The sequence below is a fragment of the Beta vulgaris genome, chromosome 8, assembly GCF_026745355.1.
Source record: "Beta vulgaris subsp. vulgaris cultivar EL10 chromosome 8, EL10.2, whole genome shotgun sequence".
Taxonomy (NCBI): domain Eukaryota; kingdom Viridiplantae; phylum Streptophyta; class Magnoliopsida; order Caryophyllales; family Amaranthaceae; genus Beta; species Beta vulgaris.
In genome coordinates this window covers 57,193,731-57,213,913 of record NC_079209.1, presented here as the reverse complement: position 1 = coordinate 57,213,913, position 20,183 = coordinate 57,193,731, and the positions used below count along the sequence as shown (strand labels likewise).

Here is a 20,183-nt window from a genome sequence, read left to right as displayed (position 1 = left end):
CCAGCAGCCACGGGCGTCGAAATCGGCCGATCCAAAGCCTGCGACATATCATAAGCATCATCCCAAACTGTAGGAAGTGCAAGATAGGAATCCCATTGTTGACGAGCATGCTCAGAGAGAGAATCCACATACGGAAAACAATTCTCAAAAAATTGCACATCTCGACTAATAAAATACTCATGAGATTCCAAATCGTAAAGACGCCAACCTTTTTTACCATACGGATACCCAACAAAAATACAACGGCGAGACTTAGAATCCAACTTATCTTTACGACCACGATTAACCGCATAACTTAAACACCCAAAAGTGCGAACATCAGCATAAGTAGGAGGAACACCATATAGACACTCATAAGGAGATTTACCATTTAACACAGGCGTGGGAGTGAGATTAATAAGATGAGCCGCCGTCAAGGCACACTCACCCCAAAAAGACTTAGGCAACCGGGCCTGAAAACGTAAAGCACGCGACACATTAAGAAGGTGACGATGCTTACGCTCAACACGACCATTCTGCTGGGCTGTATCAACACAACTAGTTTGGTGCAAAATGCCTTTGCGAGCAAAGAAACTATGTAAACTTAGAAACTCCTGACCATTGTCACTCCGTAACACTTTAAGTTTCTTATTAAATTGAGTTTTGACCATAGCATAAAAAATTTTAATAAGTTGTGCCACCTCATACTTGCCAAGCATAAGAAAAATCCAAGTAGCCCGAGAACAATCATCAACAATGGTAAGAAAATAACGAGCACCACAACTAGCTGGAATTTTATTTGGACCCCAAATGTCACAATGTATCAAATCAAACACATTTGCAGCTTTATGATTACTGAAAGAAAAGGAAGTACGGGGTTGCTTTCCCATAAAACAAATTTGACAATCAAAATCACAATGTGTATTATGCAGCTAAACCAGGTAAACAAGAAATGACTTTGAGAGACGGATGACCGAGACGACGATGCCAGAGTAAACTAGTAGCATTAACTTGCACCACTTTATTTGCAGAACACCTTGAATCACGAACTGAAAAATAAATATAGACCCCGTTAGACTGCACTCCCGCTCCAATCAGGTTCGTCAAAGTGAGGTCCTGTATATAACACAGCTTATTAGTGAAGAGAACAATTAATTTCTGTTTATAAAGTAATTGAGATACAGACATCAAATTACAATCAAGAGCGGGAACGTAGAGAACATCTTCCAATGTTAGTTCTTTCGACACAACAAGCGTACCCTTTTTAGTTGCAATAGTGGTTTTGCCATTAGGTAAACCAACATGGGAAGAAATAGTACACAGATTGGAAAATAATTGAAGATTACCAGACATATGATGGGAAGCCCCAGAATCAATTATCCAACTTTTAGAATCAAACATACCAGTCAACTTTTCTGTGGAAGATGATGAATTAACCCCTTTAAGAGCACCCATAAGTTGTTGCCATTGAGCGTCAGTAAGAGTAGGGGCAAGAGCACGATCAGTGTCATCCACAGAAGCTGCCTCACGAGGACTGTGAGTAGTGTTGCCGGCAAAAACACCGCGGCCACCCGAACGACCGCCACGTCCACCGCGACCGCCCGAACGACCTCCCTTGCGATCAGGCCAACCAATGAGCCCGTAGCACCGTTCTTTAAGATGACCCGTACGGCCACAGTGAGTACACACACGAGTATCACCTGCTACTGGACCCGGTACACCCGACAGATTGGCAGAAGTATTAAAACCGACCGCATCAGGTCGAGCACCATCATGAGCCTCCGAGACCAATTGTTTCCGTTCATCGGAAATAATTTTGGCATATGCGACATTAAGAGAGGGCAGGGGGTCCTGCATTAACAAGCCAGAGACCAAAGTACCAAATTTTTTTGGTTCTAAACCTAAACAAAATTGATGGAGGTGTTCGAGTTCTTGCAAACGAACATACTCAGAGGCAGCTGAGCATGTACAAACTGGCAGCTTACAGTAACTTAATAACTCATCCTGCAATTGGCGCAATTCACCAAAGAAAACAGCCACAGACCTACCGTTTTGACGACAATCGCGGATTTGATTTTTTAATTCAAGGATACGAGGACCATTGCCAAGAGAATAACGGTCACGTAAATCATCCCATAAGGACTTAATAGTATCAGGGAAACGCATAGTAGAGCGGACATACACATCTAACGTATTAAAAATCCACGCAACTAACATAGAATTCACTATACCCCATTGAGAATAATCGGGAGATTTGGAATCGGGTACCTGAATAGTGCCGTCAATGAAACCAAGCTTGTTTTTGGCACGCAGATTGTTGCGTAGGGAACGAGACCAAGCTTCATAATTATCTCCGGTCAACAGAATAGGGCTGATAACCGCGCCCGTACCTTCACTCGGGTGCAAATAATACGCAGTAAAGGGCTCATAACGAGAACCCTTTGAACTGTCTACTTCGCTGTTCTTTTCCGTCATGGTTACAGGGAAGAACAACAGCAGCGAAAGAAACGCAGCGGAACAAACAAATCAGAAGACCACAATGACCACGAAGAAGGTGATCGAAAAAAAAAAAAAAAACGCCCTAGGAAAGAGAGGCTGATACCATGTTAAGAGATGTGTTTAGGAGAAAATAATAATGTTGTATATTTCACAATCACCTTTACAACCTTATATAACAACTCCTAAACCTCTTTCCTAAAAGATAGGAAAGTATCTTATAGTATATTCTAAAGATAACAATAGCATATAACAATATCATAAAAGATATACAAAATATAATCACGTATATTTCCTTAACACATAAGTCAACATGTGCAACATGCTTCTTCCAAATTAGAGATATAACTTTGTTATAGTTGTGCAATCCATTTTATTTGTATGTTGTGTCAGTTTTTAATTATATTACGTCTTTCTAAGTGTTGCTGTACCAGTGACATTTTGAAGGCGGCAAAGATTAAGTTTTGATTCTTGCATTTTTTAGATGCTTGGAAATGGACAGTGGGAACAATGTGTCTCGTCTTTGGAGCCAGCGGTGAAGGATAAGTTGTCGAAGTATCAGATATAATGTTTTTCGGCATTGAACTGAGACAGCATTGTGTCTCACTTCTTTGAAAGTAAAAGAGTTTGAAACTGCATTGTTTTTATGAATTTATTATCATCTCCGGAGTCTCATATGGTATCAATGTCGATTCTTTCCGCGCCAACACTGACAGTTGCAATTTTTGGCCAAGCAACACAAATATTGTGTCGAGGTGCTATCAATCACATATCTATCTCAGAGCAACAAAGTGAACTTACGGAATTCAGCCACTTGTTTTGGTTGTGTGATATCATTGAGGAATAGGAGGTCGTGTTATCAGAGGTTTTTCCGTGAATATTTCTAGTATGGGTTGAGTCAATCATCCACTTTGGTATCTTATTGAACAAATGGTATAAGCTTGGCGGGGATATATAGTTGTGTAACCTGGTTACATAAGCTTTGGTCTAGGGTTGGCTTCTCTTTCGAGTATTTGGAGAGAAGGCGATGTATTATGTGTGTGTACATTCTTCACAATTTACGGGAAATTTGTTTTTCCCACTCATTTGATCATGTTTGTTTGGACGAATATAAGTTTCCTACCAGTTTTGATGTATTTACTCCTGCAATGTTCATTAAAGTCTTTGGTTAGAATCCTTATTGGTTCGATGTATTGTTCAAAACTCCAAATTGCAATGCGTTGCATTATTTTTGATGTACGCAGTTCGAATGTCAGCTCCTTGTTTGTTTCCATTTCTTGATTTCAGGTATGCCCAAATTGTAATGTCGTATATTCATGTATCAAGCACAGAATTTGAATAGTACAAGGTGAATTCCTATCAGTATTATCAATATGTGTTTTTCTTTTGGCTAGTAATACTTTGAACTATGTGTTTGTTCAATTATCAAACACACGTTAGTCATTGAATTCTCATTTTAATTGTTTTTAGGGTTCTAGCACATTTTGATGGTTGATTCCAGTTAGGGGTTGTTTGGTTCAAGGTATGAAATGAAAAGGGAATGGAACCAAATAGAGGAGAGGAATGGCAACAAAATGATTACTTTTATTAGGTGATTGACTCAAGCTATGAAATGGATATGTAATTCTAACTATTACCATCAAATAATGCATTTTGTTACTTGAGGGGAAGAGAAAGGTAACAAATTGAGACCATGAACCAAACAAAAAGAAAAGAAATCAGTAATTGATTTTGTTTTTTGGAGCCCAAAAATCATAAACCAAACATATTCTTAGGGGACATTGGGTTCAAATAGAGAAATGGAAAGGGAATGAAATCGAGTAAAGGGGAGGAATGGTAACAATAATTGTTACTTTTATAGGGTGTTTGGTTCAACAATGGAAAGGATTTTGTTATTCCTTTAATTTGGAGGGTAACATTTTGAGGGTTTGGATTACCCTCAAGTAAGGATAATGGTTAACCCATTATTCAAACCAAATAAAGAGTAACGGATTTGAATTATTAAATGCGTTTCCAAACTCCAAAAAAGCTCAACCAAACAAGACCTTAGTGTTATATGTGTTTTGTTTAAGTAGAGGCATATGTTAGTCCTTGAAACTCTCTTTTTTTTTAGTGGTTTTAGCTCATGATGTTGAGCTTCCATAACCAAACCTTTTTCAAATAATACTACTCCTTCCTTTTCAAAATATAAGACACACACGATGTTCGAAGTCGAACTTTGACGGTTAATTACTCTCAATTTACGTGGATAAAAAATTTAAAATATTAATGTTATTACAGTATTTTTCAGGATGAATCCAACGGTATAATTTATCTTTATCATATTATGAGAGATATTTATAGTCAAAACAAATTTTCGTAAAGCGTGAATGTCTTATACTTTGATAATAGATATTGTCATTTAGATACAAATCGAATTTTTTTTTACTAATTTGACACCGATTTAAGCATAAAGGTCTTAAAAACGAATTCCATCTCTCATATTTATGTAGAAGTCTACGAATTCCTCCTAGTCTATACGTTTCGTTTCTGATACTTGCATAGTTGCATAACTGGATAAGTTGTTGACTGGACCCCTCCATCATTTGCCTAGTCCGCTGACTTCAACTGACTAAAAATATCCAAGTGTACCTTTATAAATAATGACATGAAGAAGAAATTAAATATACTGCTCAACTTCTTAACCAATTTTATCATATTATTTAATCAACCAACTAAAACCCCAAATTGTATATTATTATCCAGTAAAGAAGTAGCATGTCTCGTTTAGAGTTGTTCTGTATCTTCATCAACATCTTATCAGTAGATATTTTTCATACTTGTTCTGGGGATGTTGGTGCTGCTGCCCCGTATTCTTCTCCCTATATCCGTAAGTATTTCCTACATCTTCATGATTTTCATTTCTTTTCTTAACTTCATAATCATATTTCAGAATCTACTTTTGGGAACTTGGTACTAGTGTAATTGTTATGCCCCTCTTTAATTTTGATACCTGTCGAGGGATCGGACTCGCGATTGGACTAATTTTGTGCGGGGGTTTACATGGGTATCTCACAAGATAGCATTCCTCCCAGTTGGAATTTTTTCCATACGACTCGAACCGGAGACCTTTGTTAAGAAGCGGAGACCTTTAACTACTCACGCAAATCCCAGTTGGTTAGTGGTAGTGGCTACCTTGTCTTAGTGATATGAATTGATAATCTATTTACGAGATGTTTTATAATGAAATTTAAAATCTACACGAAATCATACTTGTAATAATGTCGATGTTCAGGTTTCAGAGTCCTATGCTTGCTACTTCTAGTTAAGTTTGAAAGAGTTTTCTTCTTATCCTTGTCTTACCCCTGAAAAAAAGTTTTGATATTAATCTGATAGAAATATCTTAAATTCTTAATTCTTAACTAGCACATGTATTACCATTCAGTCATTCACCCAGATGCATGAAGTAGAAAACACTTCAATGTTGTCTACAAAGATGACAACATTAAGAAGATAAATTAAATCTCGGACTCAATATACCAAGCTAGTAGGTATCTTATCTTAAAACCAATTAATTGATTTTTTTTGGTGTTAGAGCGAGTGCCACTAAGCATAGTGATATAGATAGCACACGATCCCATGTTTTCGAGTATTATCTATTCGTCACAAGATTTTACCAATTAAGATAAATGACATACACATTACACAATTCGTCAACTGATGACTGTAGTACAACCATCTCAATTGACGAACATACAGTGATTCAGCAAGATATTTCCTTACGCAATTATTCTAGAACGCATTATTGTAGATGTATGCCCTACTTGGACCAAACCTCAACAACCAGTCAATGATTCGAAGATTTTCAATAATATATAGATTAATATAAGACTCAGCACCTAATTTTAAAATTCTTTTGTTTCGGTTGTGAAACGGTTAGCGGCCTCAGTGGAGTCCGCCAAAGATGTGAAGAGTAACGTTCTTGGTAAATAACTGCACAGTAAGCAAACGTGAGCTACTCTCGGGGTGGTTGCGAGGAAACCTCCTCCGATGCTCAAGTCAGTATTGGTCCCACTAGGATTTAGAGAGAGATAAACTATTTTTAGTATGAGAGAGAATGTACCTGCAGAATAGTACTATTGGGGTATTTATAGAAGTACTATTCCTCTGACAGGGGGTGTAATCTTTCGACACGTGTAGGGCTGTGACGCACTTGACAGGTGGGAAGATTCCCTTGCTTTTGTCTTGTTAGGCGTCCGCCAATGCTGCCGGATCACGATGATGAACTGACTTTGGTGGAGCTATAGATGATATTATCATGCTCTCGTCCTTGATTATGCTTGTGGACTCTTCAAAACGGTCCGCTAGTACACTTGGGTTATACCCATACATCTTTAAATGTGCATGTTGATGAAGTTCCTATATTTCTCCCCGTCAAAAAAGAAAAGAAGAATTTCAATCTTCTCCCTCGATTTCTAAATAGAGTTTTCATTTCTTTTGGCCACAAATATAACTATAAGTGAAACCTTTGTTGTATTAAATCAGAATTAAAAATTGAATTTGATACACTGTTCATGAATTATTTATTGAGAAAAAAAGAAGGTGGGCCACTTTACAAGGAGGTGGATAGTATAATAAAAAGTGAAAGCTAATAAATAATATTTTAATTGGTAAACTCATACCAAAAAAGGAAATGAAAAATGTATTGGGATAAATATAAATGGAAAAATGGGAACTCTATTTATTAGGGACAGAGTGAGTATGTCACTATCATTATGTTTATATTTTCTATGTTCTCAAATAAATGAAACACTTCTTTCTTATATGTGATAACTTTTTAAGATGAGTGTTTCTTATTTTAGAATAGAAAAAGTATTAAATAATAACTATACTGTAGTATTTAACCACCCCGAACTTGGCCTCGATCCGGATGTAGCCCGAAGGGTGAACCGGGTGCAAACACCCAAAAAAAAAACCTAATAAGTACCTTCTTAGGGATGTTTGGTTCACAAAGTGGTATAGGTTTTGAATAAGGAATGAAACCGGGGTGGTATGGGACTATTATTTTTTAGTAAGTACTATCTAGTTATAGAAGTTTAATCTAAGTACGTTACCATATAACTTTAGAAAAGAAAATTAGAATATATCATCGTGTTTCTTATCCGAGGCATAGCTCGAGCCAAATAACTCGTTAACATATCAAATGAGAGGTCGTGTGTTTGAGTCTTGAAACACACATTACCGGGATTAAATTGGATGAATAATTTTTTTGTTAATGTTATGCATGTAGCAACCGAGTGCTACTCGGGAGACGCCACGGAGTTCCCGTCAAACAACCTATTTGCGGCGGCCGGAGATGGAATATGGAACAATGGGGCAGCTTGTGGGAGGCAATATTTGGTACGGTGCATAAGTGCTCCTGAACCATTAAGTTGCGCAATGACTGACGCTATTCAAGTCAAAATTGTTGATTATGCAAATTCCGCAGTTTCACAACCTGTGGTTACTCCTGGCACTACTATGCTCTTATCTAACAATGCCTATGATATGCTAGTCAATTCTTCTTCTTCTACTTCACTTTCCGATACTAGCATTATTAATATTGAGTTTCAACAGTAAGTAATATTACCTTTTATAATCTTCACCTTTTAATTAATCCCCACCCCTCTTTTAAACAAGTTTGTACAATGAGAACGTATTGTGTCGGACTCGTCCGACCATAATCTTGGTCGGACGACTTTCAGGTGGTTCCAATTTTTTTTCAGGTAGTCTTCATTTTTTTCAGGTGGTTCCAATTTTTTTTCAGGTAGTCTTCATTTTGTTTTCAGTTAGTCTTCTTTGTTTTTCAGTGGGTTTTTGTGCTTCAGTTAGACTTACTTGGGTTTCAGTTGGTCTTTATTCTTTTTCAGGTAGTCTATATTTTTCTTCAGGTAGTCTTCATTTTGTTTCAGTTAGTCCATTATTTCTTTCAGTTGGCCCATTATTTCTTTCAGTTGGTCCAACTGAAAGAAAAGAAAGTCCAACTGAAAGAAAAGAAAGTCCAACTGAAAGAAAAGAAAGACCAACTGAAAGAACACAAAGTCCAACTGAAAGAAAACAAAGTCTAACTGAAAGAAAAGAAAGTTCAACTGAAAGAAAACAAAGTCCAACTGAAAGAAAACAAAGTCCAACTGAAAAGAAAACTAACCTGAAAACAACCATCCTTCGAATTGATAAAAACAACCATGGCATTGTTATAAGCAAGGAATCACCACTCACCACATTCTCACCATCCTTCGAATTGAAAGTAAACCATGCTGGAACATTTATATTTTCCTCATCAAGGAGTTCTGCATAAGCCTGGATGTAGAACATGACAACTAGGAAAACAGTCAACTCAGGCCAAGCATATATACAACTTTTCCGACCCTCATTAACCAAATCTGATTTCCCCCTCCGTTCCATATGGACTTTCTAAATTGAAAAATCATTAAGCTGCCATACTAGAGCATATATTATTGGCGTTGTACATTAACTGACATCTAGAAAAATGAATTGAAAAATCATTAAGATCCAAAGAAATTCGGAGTCGAAGAAGAAGAAGTAGCAGCGGAGGAGAGAGAAAAAAAAAGGAGCTGATGATATTGGTGATGCGGCGCCGAAGGAGAGAGATGGTGAAGGTGAAGCTGAAGAGGTGGCGCCGAAACCTTAATTTGAGTTGAGAGTCATGTCGTCTGACGAGAATATTGGGTCAGGCGGTCTGACCCAATACTTTCACTTGTACAATAGTTAATGTTAGTGAGAAGATTTGTTATTTGTAAACTTAGTAATAAGAAAACCTACTTTAAATATGAACACAAATAATGCGAAAGCCGAAAAGTCAAAATCAAAACATTAATAGAGAATATATATGGAGTATTAACTTGCACGTACACACATGCAATAGGCTCAATTATGATATCTATACACGCATATTTGTTATCCACATTATGATAATGCAAGTGCGTAATTTGAAGTTACAAGTTAATAATAATCTGATAACTTTTTTTTTTTCTATGCATGCATGCAGGGTCTGATGCATGGCTAATGTGAGCTTTGGTGTCTGAGTTTACATGACGGTGGGGGTGTGTTATAGCCGTGGCGGATCCTGAGTGAAAATTAATATGGCCAAATTTCGAATATCCAACGACCTCTAAATTAATAGTTGATGAATCTTAAATCATCATGTTACAAAAAATTGTAAATGATATTTGGTAATGTAGGTGATAATTATATTCACGATTCATTTTCTATCTATGGTTAAAAACAACGTTAGTTCTTATAATCACTTTTGGAAAATGGTGGAAAAATAAACTTATGTCCAAATTTATAACGAATATAATATGTGATCCTCAACAATGGGTAACGATTAATAGACAAGAGAACTAAATATAATGAATGCTCAAGTTTTGAAACCCCCGCATTTAATGAGAATTATAAACATTTAAAGAAGTAAAAAGAGAAGAGGTTACAGAATATTTAAGGTCTAAGGGATAACAAAAATTGTTACAAAGTATTCGAAACATCATAAATTGATAATTGGGTTTTATTTTTTTGAGGGGCAAGATCAAGGATTTAAGATCCATTATTAATATAATTAAGCAAAATCTGAAGCAATTACATCTTCCACCACACTTGGACCACTCCATCCAAACTTGTATAGTGAACTCAAGCGAATTAAGGTGAGCCACAGTGCTACTAATGAGGTGCAACCATATGATACATCAACATGACTCGAGCAAATAGTGTCACTCCTATTTATTTATTCTTGTTATTTTCATCTTGGTTAACTCAATCAACTAATTAACACGATTATTTCATTACTTGCCTGATAAGAGGTGATCTTTTAAACAATTCTTATGGTAATCCCCTATTAATGCGTTTGAAATTGAAGGAATAGGAAATATGGCCACAAGAATAAATGAGTAACGTTGATATGATTTAATCAAACACTTGGTGAAGTGAGGCAACTATCATCTAATTAAATCTATACTAATATATAAAAAGGTGCGCGTAAACGAGGAACGGTGTCACATGGCGCTCTCCCTAGGGAGTTTTAGTTCATGTAATCCATGTACAATAAAAAATTTAGAAATTGCATAGTATAGGTTTTGATCCCATGACCTCATGGTTCATGTACTGAAGTTTTAACCACTAGACCAAGTTGTATTTAGTGTTATTATATCAAAGTGCAATATTAATAAATGGAAAATTTTCTTACCCGGGGCATAGCCCGGGCCCAATAACTAGTTGTTTCTAAAAACCTTTCACAATATCGTACATCTGCACATGTTACTATGACTACTATCCCTTTTATGATGACGTTGATTGTATGCAATCCTCATATGTATGAGTAAAGAATAGAACACGTATTGTATCGGACTCGTCCAACCATAATCTTTGGTCGGACGATTTTCAGGTGGTTCCAATTTTTTTCAGTTAGTCTTAATTTTTTTCCAGGTAGTCTTCATTTTTTTTCAGGTAGTCTTCATTTGTTTTCAGTTAGTCCATTATTTCTTTCAGTTGGCCCATTATTTCTTTCAGTTGGTCCATTTTTTGTTTCAGTTGGTCCATTATTTGTTTCAGTTGGTATACATATTACGAAACAAAGTCCAACTGAAACAAAACAAAGTCCAACTGAAAGAACACAAAGTCCAACTGGAAGAAAACAAAGTCCAACTGAAAGACAACAAAGTCCAACTAAAAGAAAACAAATTCCAACTGAAAGAGAACAAAGTCCAACTGAGAGAAAACAAAGTCCAACTGAAAAGAAAACAAAACACTAACCTTTGTTTTCACTCACTTTCTCCTTCTTCTTTATTCCTCTTAGCTGATTTTTTTCTTCCAACCTAGAAGAAAGTGAAGTACGAAGTTGATATGGGCCGGCCCATCAGTAACTACTCATTACGGATCCTCTCTAACTCCTCAGATCAACTCTCTCTTTCTCTCTCCTCAGATAACCGAATCTCTCTCTCCCTTTTTCTCCATTGTTGAAGGCTTCAATCTCACTCATTCTCTCTTCAAAATTAACTAATTATACTCCATAATCTCTCTCTCCCTTTTTTTGTTCTTTTCCAAAAAAAAAATGTCGTGTGTTTGTATCTTATAAAGAGTCAGATTTTCCTGAGCTAAATTGATAATTGATGAATCATTGATAATCGATGTCGGCATATCCAAAACTTTGATATTTACATGGAAGTTCAAGGGATGCAGCCACCTTCTCCAGGGCAAGGCACCTAATGTTACCCAGTTCATGCTTGAATCTACTGTTGATCCGTCACCGGAAACCACCGAGGTTGATGTTATCGACGACGTCGACTTCATTTTAATATACCCGGGCTGTTTTCAGAAGATTGAGGTGCTGATTTTGTGGAGGGAAGTCGAAACTAAAATTGTATAGTACTGGGCTCAGCTCGTCTGACGAGAATATTGGGTCAGACGGTTTGACCCAATACTTTATCTAAAGAATAAGTACAAATTATTGTCAATACAAGCCTTAAATTCGTGACCTCAATTATGCATGAAAGAGACTTACTTATGATTCACTATAAAAAAAATTCTATTCTAGAAAATGAAGATGATATTTAAGCTTTTTACTTTTGAACTGAATTAAACTTAATTTAATTTAAATCCAAAAGAACAAATCCTTAAGGTATAATGATTTATATGCATAACATGATAAATGAACTATCCTCTTCTTTCACTAGCATCTTATTTTCCACCAGATTGATGTTACAATTTACATATTCATTAATCTTATTCACCACTCATCATCTATAGAACACACAATAAATTAGGGTATCACCTAAGTCAATCCCTACTTTAATATGGAAAAAGAAAAAAAATCTAACTCAAAATCAACTATTCCATTCGTTCCTTAATAATGTTCCTAGTTTGACTTATACATCCGCCAATATGCATTTTTAACTATAAATATCTGTAATAACATATTTGTAAAAAATATAAAATTTTGATATTATCAAAGTCTTAATTGAAATGAATCAAATAAGCCCCCACACAACTATGCTGATTCTTATACATAAAGAAAAATTTAGAAGATTCTAGATTGTATCAAAAAATATCAAATTTTCAACTAGGAGCACGGATAAGGAACAAAGAGTTAGACAGTATAAGACCCTGTTCTTTTAGATTCATTTTCAGTTCGACTTACTTAATTTCAGTTCAGTTCGATTTAGTTTCTCTCAGTGTATTTAATTTCAATTCAATTTAGTTCAGTTCATTTAATTTCAATTCAGTTCAACTAAGTTCAATTCAATTCAGTTTATTTTCTATCGATTTAAAAGAATGGGACCTAAATGGCTAGATAGATAGACTAATTTGGTCAGTCTACTTAAAGAATAAAGACCACGGTAAAGCCCAAGTCCATTAGGAGTACCGCCAAAGAAAAAGACGTAAGTAGCAGTTAGCACACTGTTTGGCATTTTTCGCGAAATTCCCTTCTTCTTCTCTCTTATCTTTTCCATTTTCACCAATTTTATTTCCCAAAAAAAAAAAAACAACTTCAACTTTTACGTTAGCAAAAAATATTAAAAATAAAGAAACGCGTTTCTCTCTCTTCTATCTTTTTCTCCATTTTCTCTGCAATTTTACAGGATACTGAACTCAGCAATTCGATTCTCGACGACTCAATCGGTACGTAAAACGCAATCTAAAAGTTCGTCATCATCATCAAATTATTGTTTTCGAATGGCGAATTTGTGCTGCAAAAATTCGAATTTGATTTCGTATAGTTGAAATTATGGTTCGATTTTTGTTGAATTGAATTGATTGATGATTGATTGTTGTTGTTAGGGTTTGATAATTAGGGAAATTGAGTGAGTAGAGATGAAAGGAGAGGTACAAATGGAGGAAACATCATCATCATCATTTGGAGGAGTGCGGAAGTTAGAAGAGACAGATACTGATCCTTTACTTCCGATGAGAATGGATGATGAAGATATTGCTGTTAAAGCGTCGTCTTTTTCGACGGAGATAGTGAAAGGTGAAGCTGATGTTAGTAATGGCGGCGATAGTAATGATCTTGAAGCCGGTTCTGCTCCTTGTTGTCGCATTTGTCTTGAATGTGATGGAGAGGATGGTAATTTATTTATTTTGTACTTTTGAATGTTAGGATATTACATCAATTTCAAAGAAATTTATCTGTTTCTTTTAAGATTGTGTGAGATTTTTTGGATTGGATTGTAGAAAATTCGAAATAGCTATGAATAAGTTGTTCATACATAGATTGAGTGATGGGAGAACATGGAAATTGTTTAATTATCCTTAGTTACAATGTGAGGGTTAGGAGTTAAGCTTGAAACAGTGTTCGCACTCGCGAAATGGTTGTTGAAATTTTGGAGTAATCACACTTTTTTAATTACTAGGAGATGGAGAACCGGGTAAATCAGCTGTGTAGCTTAACTATATGATGTATCAGCATCAAGTTAGTAATTTCCTTGCACTTTTTGATTTAACTGTTTTGTTAGTAATGTTTTGGTAATTTGAAGATCATGTTGATTTGGGATAAATGATGAGAAGAAGAGGGAAGAGATATGTTTGATAGTCATCTTGGAATATAAGGCATAATGGAAGGTGTTTTGGGTCCTTTCTCATACTTTATCTGTTTTTTGGTTGCTGATTGAAAATGTTTGGAGGTTAGGGTGAGCTTTTTGTAGATGTGGCTTCACCGTAGGGAAGATACATGTTTGATTGTTGGCGTTGTTGTAGTCTTCGTTGTTGCTTTATCTATGTTGGTTTAAGATTTGGCCATGCAGTACCTTTAATTTTACTGGCGTTTTGTGTAGTTGTGGTTGTGTTTGTAAGGTTTTTGTCCAGGTTTGATAATAGCTGAATCGTGGTGATTTATCTAGTCATCGCATGGATCTTTCATGGTCACAGATGAATAGATTTCTGTGAATTACTTGTAATTGTGGAAAATATCTTTAATCTAAGAGACTTGTATGGGTATGCACCAGTGGTAGTTTTGGATGATACTTATTCTCCAGTGATTTTTATGTGTGTATTGTAATACTAAGCCAAGATATAATAATATACATGGGGGGGGGGGGTACTGTCATATTTCTTCCAACTGCTGTGGACATTTATAGTGTAAAGTAAGCCACTTTCGTTGGCAGCCTTTACCTTGTAGTTATGTCATACCCTTTCTCCTGGCATCCAACACAGCCTATGTCTGTTCCGCAGATGATGAGCTGATATCACCATGCATGTGCAAAGGCACCCAACAGTTTGTTCATCGTTCATGTCTTGATCATTGGCGTTCAGTGAAGGCAAGTTGTTGTTTGTGAAATTTTATTGTTCGAGTCATGACTATCTTGTTATTGGAGTATATTTATTAATGATAAGTTACAATGTTTGTTTAGTAGAACTGATTTATCACTCTATCTACAATCTTATGCAGGAAGGATTTGCCTTTTCACATTGCACGACTTGCAAAGCGCAATTTCATCTTCGTGTTGAATCATTTGAAGACAACTCTTGGCGAAAATTGAAGTTCAGGCTATTTGTTGCTAGAGATGTTCTTCTTGTATTTTTGGCTGTACAGACTGTAAGTAGAACTTCAACCTTCTTTCCTTTTATGAAGATGCTAGTGGTAAACCAGTGAAAGCGGTTAAGTACTTAAGTTTAAATGCTTTTGGATAAGCTGGGAAATATTTGATTAGGTGATTGTAGTTCTTTGTGCGCCTGAGTTAGGTAATACTAATAAAAGCTTCCCAATATGGATCTCCATTAAGGCCAGGGTTTGGGGAGGTTCATATGTATACAAATTTGATAATTTGGTAGCTGAATATGTGAAGCATTGCCATTTTTTATATCACCATTTTTCCCACTTTTATTATTGGTGTGGCTGTTTGCTTTTATGTATTACTCCGTATTGAGTAGTGGCTAGCTTCGCAGGATATAAATAAGGGAAAAGGCATAATTCTTGCTAAACAGTGGTTTGACTTTCTTCTCGTATTAGAGTTCTGGGGATATGCAAGCTGGAAATTGAACACCAGTCATATTAGAGTTCTTAGAATACTTCCGCACAGTATAAATCAGAAAAGGTGTTGTCTCACAAACACCATGAGTTAATAGTTGTTTTTTTGACAATTTTTAATTTTGTTACAAGTCAGCAAGAGTTTTCTGAGTTCTGATTCCAGCAAATTTCCAGTAATATTGTTTGAGGAGTATATGTGATTGCTTAAATTTTATCTTTGATTCAAGGCGTGACAGTGCCAATTTTCTTACACACCAAAGGCACAAACCTGGTACTTAACCAAGCAAGACGCAAATTGCTTTTTTACAAGCCATATTTTATGTAATTTAGTTACATCCAGCTAGATTTGTATTCTGAGGTTTATAATTCCGAGTTTATAAATGGGTCGTTGAACTATGGGACTAGCAGACAAGTTGGATGTTTAAGCAAGAGGGTTTCGTCTTAGCGTGTTCTGGGCTATTCAAACTGTTTGCAAAAGCATCTCTAGCTTTGGCATATTAGGTGTGTAGAGCACTTTCTGTATGTACCACAATCTTAGGCTTCTAACCTGTTGGTCATTTTAACTAGTCTGCTGCTACAGTCAGTGAGTGCTGGAGCTTTATGCTTCTGAGGTGTATGAAACTTGCACTCATTGGGTAAGTGTTTCAGGTTTCAATCTCTCAGATGTTTTCAAGCTTTTTGCGCCTTGTGTGTACCAAGTTTTTATGCCACTCTTTTCCATTTTATTTTGAGGATTTTTATCTATTAGAAAAGGGAAAATTCTCTTGCATTCAGGACTTCATAACATCAGAAAAGGGAAAGCTCTCTTGCAGATTAATTTTGTTAACTACCTAGTGCTACTAAAAATGAGTTATTGTGCATTATGTTTGATTATAAACCAATAGATAAGGGAGGTCCACATCTTGGGGATGAAGATTGTTAATTCTTGAGATAGAAGATGTTGCCTGTTACAAGGAGTGTGATTCTCTCCATTTTCTTTTGGATGATTTTCTCATGGAAGCTTGAAGACCTTGTTTTCCGAGTAAGGTTATCTTTTGAATTGTATCTAGGATATCGCATATGCTTATTGGATGCGTTAATCACCAATGACTAGGAGCAATTGAAGAGGAAATGGCTTGATCATCATTTAGTGACTTACTTTATCCCTGCGTAACCCTCTTTCATGGAGGATTTAAGGGTTCTATATAGCTTGCAGGCCTTGGTTCATAAACCAGGAGATCATATTCAGGAAAATTGAATTTGGAACATTATATGTGTATTTAGTTTGGAGGGTTTTGCTTGGTTTATAACAAGTGTGAAATTTGGGGGTTCACAGTTCACTCCTCCCATTTGTCTATGTTGTCAAAAAATACACTTTTTCGTTGTCCCATTTGTACTATCAATTTTTCAACTTCCGTGATCTCAATTAATACTACTTATGAGTTATGGACGGAAACTTAGGATATTACAGTTTTTTAATCTCCACTATGTCTTATTTTTGACTATGCAAATGTAAACCGGGGGGGGGGGGGTGCAACTTCCCTGGGACAATGGTATATTTTTCTAATTTTTAGAGAATGTTTTGTTTTACTGCATAATCATATTTTTTTAGATTAGATACTTTATCCACTGTTTTTTTTTTTTTGTAAAAAAATCATTTCTGACAAGTTGTGCCATTCAGGCAATTGCAGCAATGGGAGCCTTTGCATATCTCATGGACAAAGATGGGGCTTTCAGGAATTCATTTAGTGATGGATGGGATCGTATATTGTCAAAGCATCCTATACCATTTTACTACTGCATAGGTAAATTTATTAAGGCGCCCTTGTATTTAAAGGATTTGTAGAGTCTGCTAGAGTGAAAGGGGTTATGTTGATTTAATCCCATACCGAGAGCAAAGTAGAAGCTGCCGAATGAGTGGAAGAGCAAGTTATGAAGTAGAGAGTATGACGTTTGCAAGGTTAAAGTATTTGTGTAACTAAAATTGCTGGCCACTACAAACTAAGAGGAGATAGAAGAGTGGAATAGGAGTCTGTTGTGAGTTTCTGTAATTTCGCCTGCTTCTCTTGCCAGTGATGCCTTGCTGCTAAGTACCTATGGTAAGTTTTATGGCTTCCCACTCACAACTCTTTATACTGAATCCCTTGAGGGGCAACCATTGGAGCACCCAAGAGCACTTAATCTGGAGACACCCTGAATCATCGGAAAGGAAGAGGGGTATAGGCCAAAGCAGTAGGAATATAGGATAATTAGGATACTTTGACTTTTTGATTTATCTTTTAAACTTTAAACGGGGCAAAGCCTTTATTGAATCTGTGTGGCTTTGAAGAAAAGGAAACTGAAACATTGTATAGGCCAAAGCAGTAGGAATATAGGATAATTAGGATACTTTGACTTTTTGATTTATCTTTTAAACTTTAAACGGGGCAAAGCCTTTATTGAATCTGTGTGGCTTTGAAGAAAAGAAAACTGAAACATTTTTGTCTATTTTGTTTCTGTCCTTTTTCTGAACTTCCCCAAGGCAATTTATAATAATTGTGGCAATAATATTTACTGCTTTGTATTGCCCTTGCTAAAAACTACTGATACTCCGTATTCTGTGTGTGCGTGTGCGTGTGCGCGCGCGTGTGTGTGTTGTGTGTTTTACTTTATGTGCTTGCAAATATGTCATCGGAGGACTCCAATGGGTTTTTTAGATCGAGTACCATATTTCTTGGCAAAAGAAAGTATTAGGTTATAAGGTCTTATTCTCTCTTGACCAGCTTGTGACGTGTCCAACTTGCTTCATGCGAATTTTATCCTTGTTGACCGGTAACTGCAATGTAGTTATTGGTGTCTGTACAGTGTATACGACTTTATTTTGTCAATGCTAATATGGAGCATGGATTGCTTCTCATCTTACATATTTCGGCTCCTGATGTTCATTTCCTTTGGTGATTAGGCGTGGTGACATTCTTCGTGTTGCTTGGGTTCTGTGGGCTCATAATCCACTGCACCTCCCTCAACAGTAATGATCCTCACATGGCTGGTTGCCAGAATTGCTGTTATGGATGGGGTATCTTGGATTGTTTTCCTGCATCAATGGAAGCTTGCTTCGCACTTGTCATTGTGTTTGTGGTGATCTTTGCAATACTAGGAATCGCCTATGGTTTTCTTGCTGCTACCATGGCTGTCCAAAGAATATGGCAGAGACACTACCATATCCTCACAAAGAGGGAACTGACAAAGGTTCGTACACAAATATCTTTGTGCTGCATTTTCATTTGATCCATGATTCAAACTTTTAGAAAAATCCACAGTGAATAACTGCATCCAGAAGCTGAATGCCAGGGTAGCCATTTCCATCAGGAATTGTTCTATTGTACGCTATCTCTGGTCTAGAAATCTTTTGGTGTACTTCAGCAGTTGCATCAATTCCCTGTGTCCCAAATTAGTTATTACTAGGATGTCCAGAGTAGAAATTTTTTTTGGATAATGAAACTAGGCCCAGTCTTAGGCTTGGACTAGGGCCCTATTGCCATGGTATCCCCTACCCAGTTCAGCTCACACACGCTGAATTTAGGCTCCGTTTGTTTCGGAGGGGAACGTTTTTCATGAAAATAATTTTGCCCCATTTTTTGTTGTTTGGTTGAACAAGGGATTTTAAAAGGAAAATTAAGGTAGAAAAGTATTTTCCTTCCCTTTGTATTTTTCCTCCAAAATTTGAAGCAAACCATTTTCCTCCCTTAACTTAATAGTTTTCCATCAAACTAAACGAATGAAACTAATAAGTATTCCCTTACCTCTTCCACTGGAAAGTATTTTCCATGAAAAACCATTTGTCATGGAAAATGTTTTATTTCAAACCAAATGGAGCCTACTTTGGGTTTTTTCCACATTCACCCACTTTCTAAATATTGTGTCAACTATGTCACGTGGACTCGTATACCCATGTCTGACACGGGTACATGTTCAAGTGTCTGACTTTGCTATTCTGTGAAAATTTTCAATGATTTTTACCCAAAATGAAATGTCCAAGTGTCTGTTTCCACGTCCGAGTGTCAAGGATCCGACAAAGATACTTGAGGTGAATTGAAGAGTCCATGTAACTGAATTCAAAAATGAACTTAGCAAACTAGTTTGGGGTGGAGAGATTACTTTTTTAAAATGGATTGACACATTGTTCTGACATTTTCAAGTGGTGTAAGGGTTGGTACTACTGTACCGTTGACCTTGAGTGTCTGGACCTGTAAATGATAATGTGCTTCAACGTTTGATGTTTGTCTTCTGGTGTCTTTCAGGAATACATTGTGGAGGATTTACATGGGTGTTATACCCCACCTAAGCTAGATCTGGAGCATGAAGAACGACTCAAAATGCTCAAGTTGTTATGAGAAAAGAAAATTTATGTTATGATTTCGGGGAATGTCCTGAGTCGTTATTGTAATATATTCAGCCAATACAAGAGATTGAAATTACTAAATATTGGTAGTTTGTTTGATTATGGGGAATCACATATCTTATAGTTTTATTTATTGGTATAATGTGCCTGTGGAATTTACCAATGCAGGTAATCAGAGATATGATAATATTACAATATATGAAATGATGAATCCACAATGGAAGTAATATTGCCTGACTATTAATGACATTTATAATAAGATTTCATATTGGAGTACTTTTTCCTATAAAATCAATAATATGGTTTTTATTTATTTGTATAATTTTTATTGATAATCTCATTTTTTTTCATGTG

At 36.2% G+C, this 20,183-nt stretch overlaps 3 protein-coding genes across 5 annotated transcripts in view; all 3 read left to right on the top strand.

Moving 5' to 3' along the window:
• LOC104902112 (transportin-1) overlaps positions 1–3,748 on the top strand; it is a 31,867-nt gene extending 28,119 nt beyond the window's left edge. Inside the window, exon 29 of the mRNA XM_010689793.4 lies at positions 2,960–3,748. Within this exon, the coding sequence (XP_010688095.1) occupies positions 2,960–3,043 (84 nt within the window). The 3' untranslated portion in view covers positions 3,044–3,748. The remainder of the gene's footprint in view (positions 1–2,959) is intronic.
• A 1,389-nt stretch (positions 3,749–5,137) lies between these two features.
• On the top strand, positions 5,138–9,726 carry LOC104902111 (EG45-like domain containing protein). Its single transcript, XM_010689792.3, has 3 exons — positions 5,138–5,344; positions 7,745–8,069; positions 9,503–9,726. Exons 1-3 carry the CDS (start codon positions 5,233–5,235, stop codon positions 9,507–9,509), a joined length of 444 nt encoding a protein of 147 aa, XP_010688094.1. The 5' UTR covers positions 5,138–5,232; the 3' UTR covers positions 9,510–9,726.
• Positions 9,727–12,902: 3,176 nt separating this feature from the next.
• On the top strand, positions 12,903–19,962 carry LOC104902110 (uncharacterized). 3 transcript variants are annotated; one of them, XM_057391120.1, is made up of 7 exons: positions 12,903–13,125; positions 13,285–13,570; positions 14,674–14,763; positions 14,895–15,037; positions 17,130–17,253; positions 18,390–18,676; positions 19,729–19,962. In XM_057391120.1, exons 2-7 carry the CDS (start codon positions 13,318–13,320, stop codon positions 19,819–19,821), a joined length of 990 nt encoding a protein of 329 aa, XP_057247103.1. In that variant the 5' UTR covers positions 12,903–13,125; positions 13,285–13,317; the 3' UTR covers positions 19,822–19,962. The 3 variants fall into 3 exon arrangements, with proteins under 3 accessions (XP_057247103.1, XP_019106985.1, XP_010688092.1); XM_019251440.3 differs by having other exon boundaries at positions 12,908–13,125; positions 13,299–13,570; positions 14,674–14,759; positions 14,891–15,037; XM_010689790.4 differs by having other exon boundaries at positions 12,909–13,125; positions 14,674–14,759; positions 14,891–15,037.
• The last annotated feature ends 221 nt before the right edge of the window (positions 19,963–20,183 follow it).

Coding starts and splice junctions, on each gene's coding strand:
- LOC104902111 (XM_010689792.3), top strand. CDS start 5,233: ATGTCTCGTTTAGAGTTGTTCTGTATCTTCATCAACATCTTATCAGTA. Junction 5,345..7,744: donor GTATTCTTCTCCCTATATCC/GTAAGTATTTCC, acceptor TTATGCATGTAG/CAACCGAGTGCTACTCGGGA.
- LOC104902110 (XM_057391120.1), top strand. CDS start 13,318: ATGAAAGGAGAGGTACAAATGGAGGAAACATCATCATCATCATTTGGA. Junction 13,571..14,673: donor TGAATGTGATGGAGAGGATG/GTAATTTATTTA, acceptor TCTGTTCCGCAG/ATGATGAGCTGATATCACCA. Junction 17,254..18,389: donor ACCATTTTACTACTGCATAG/GTAAATTTATTA, acceptor TTTGGTGATTAG/GCGTGGTGACATTCTTCGTG.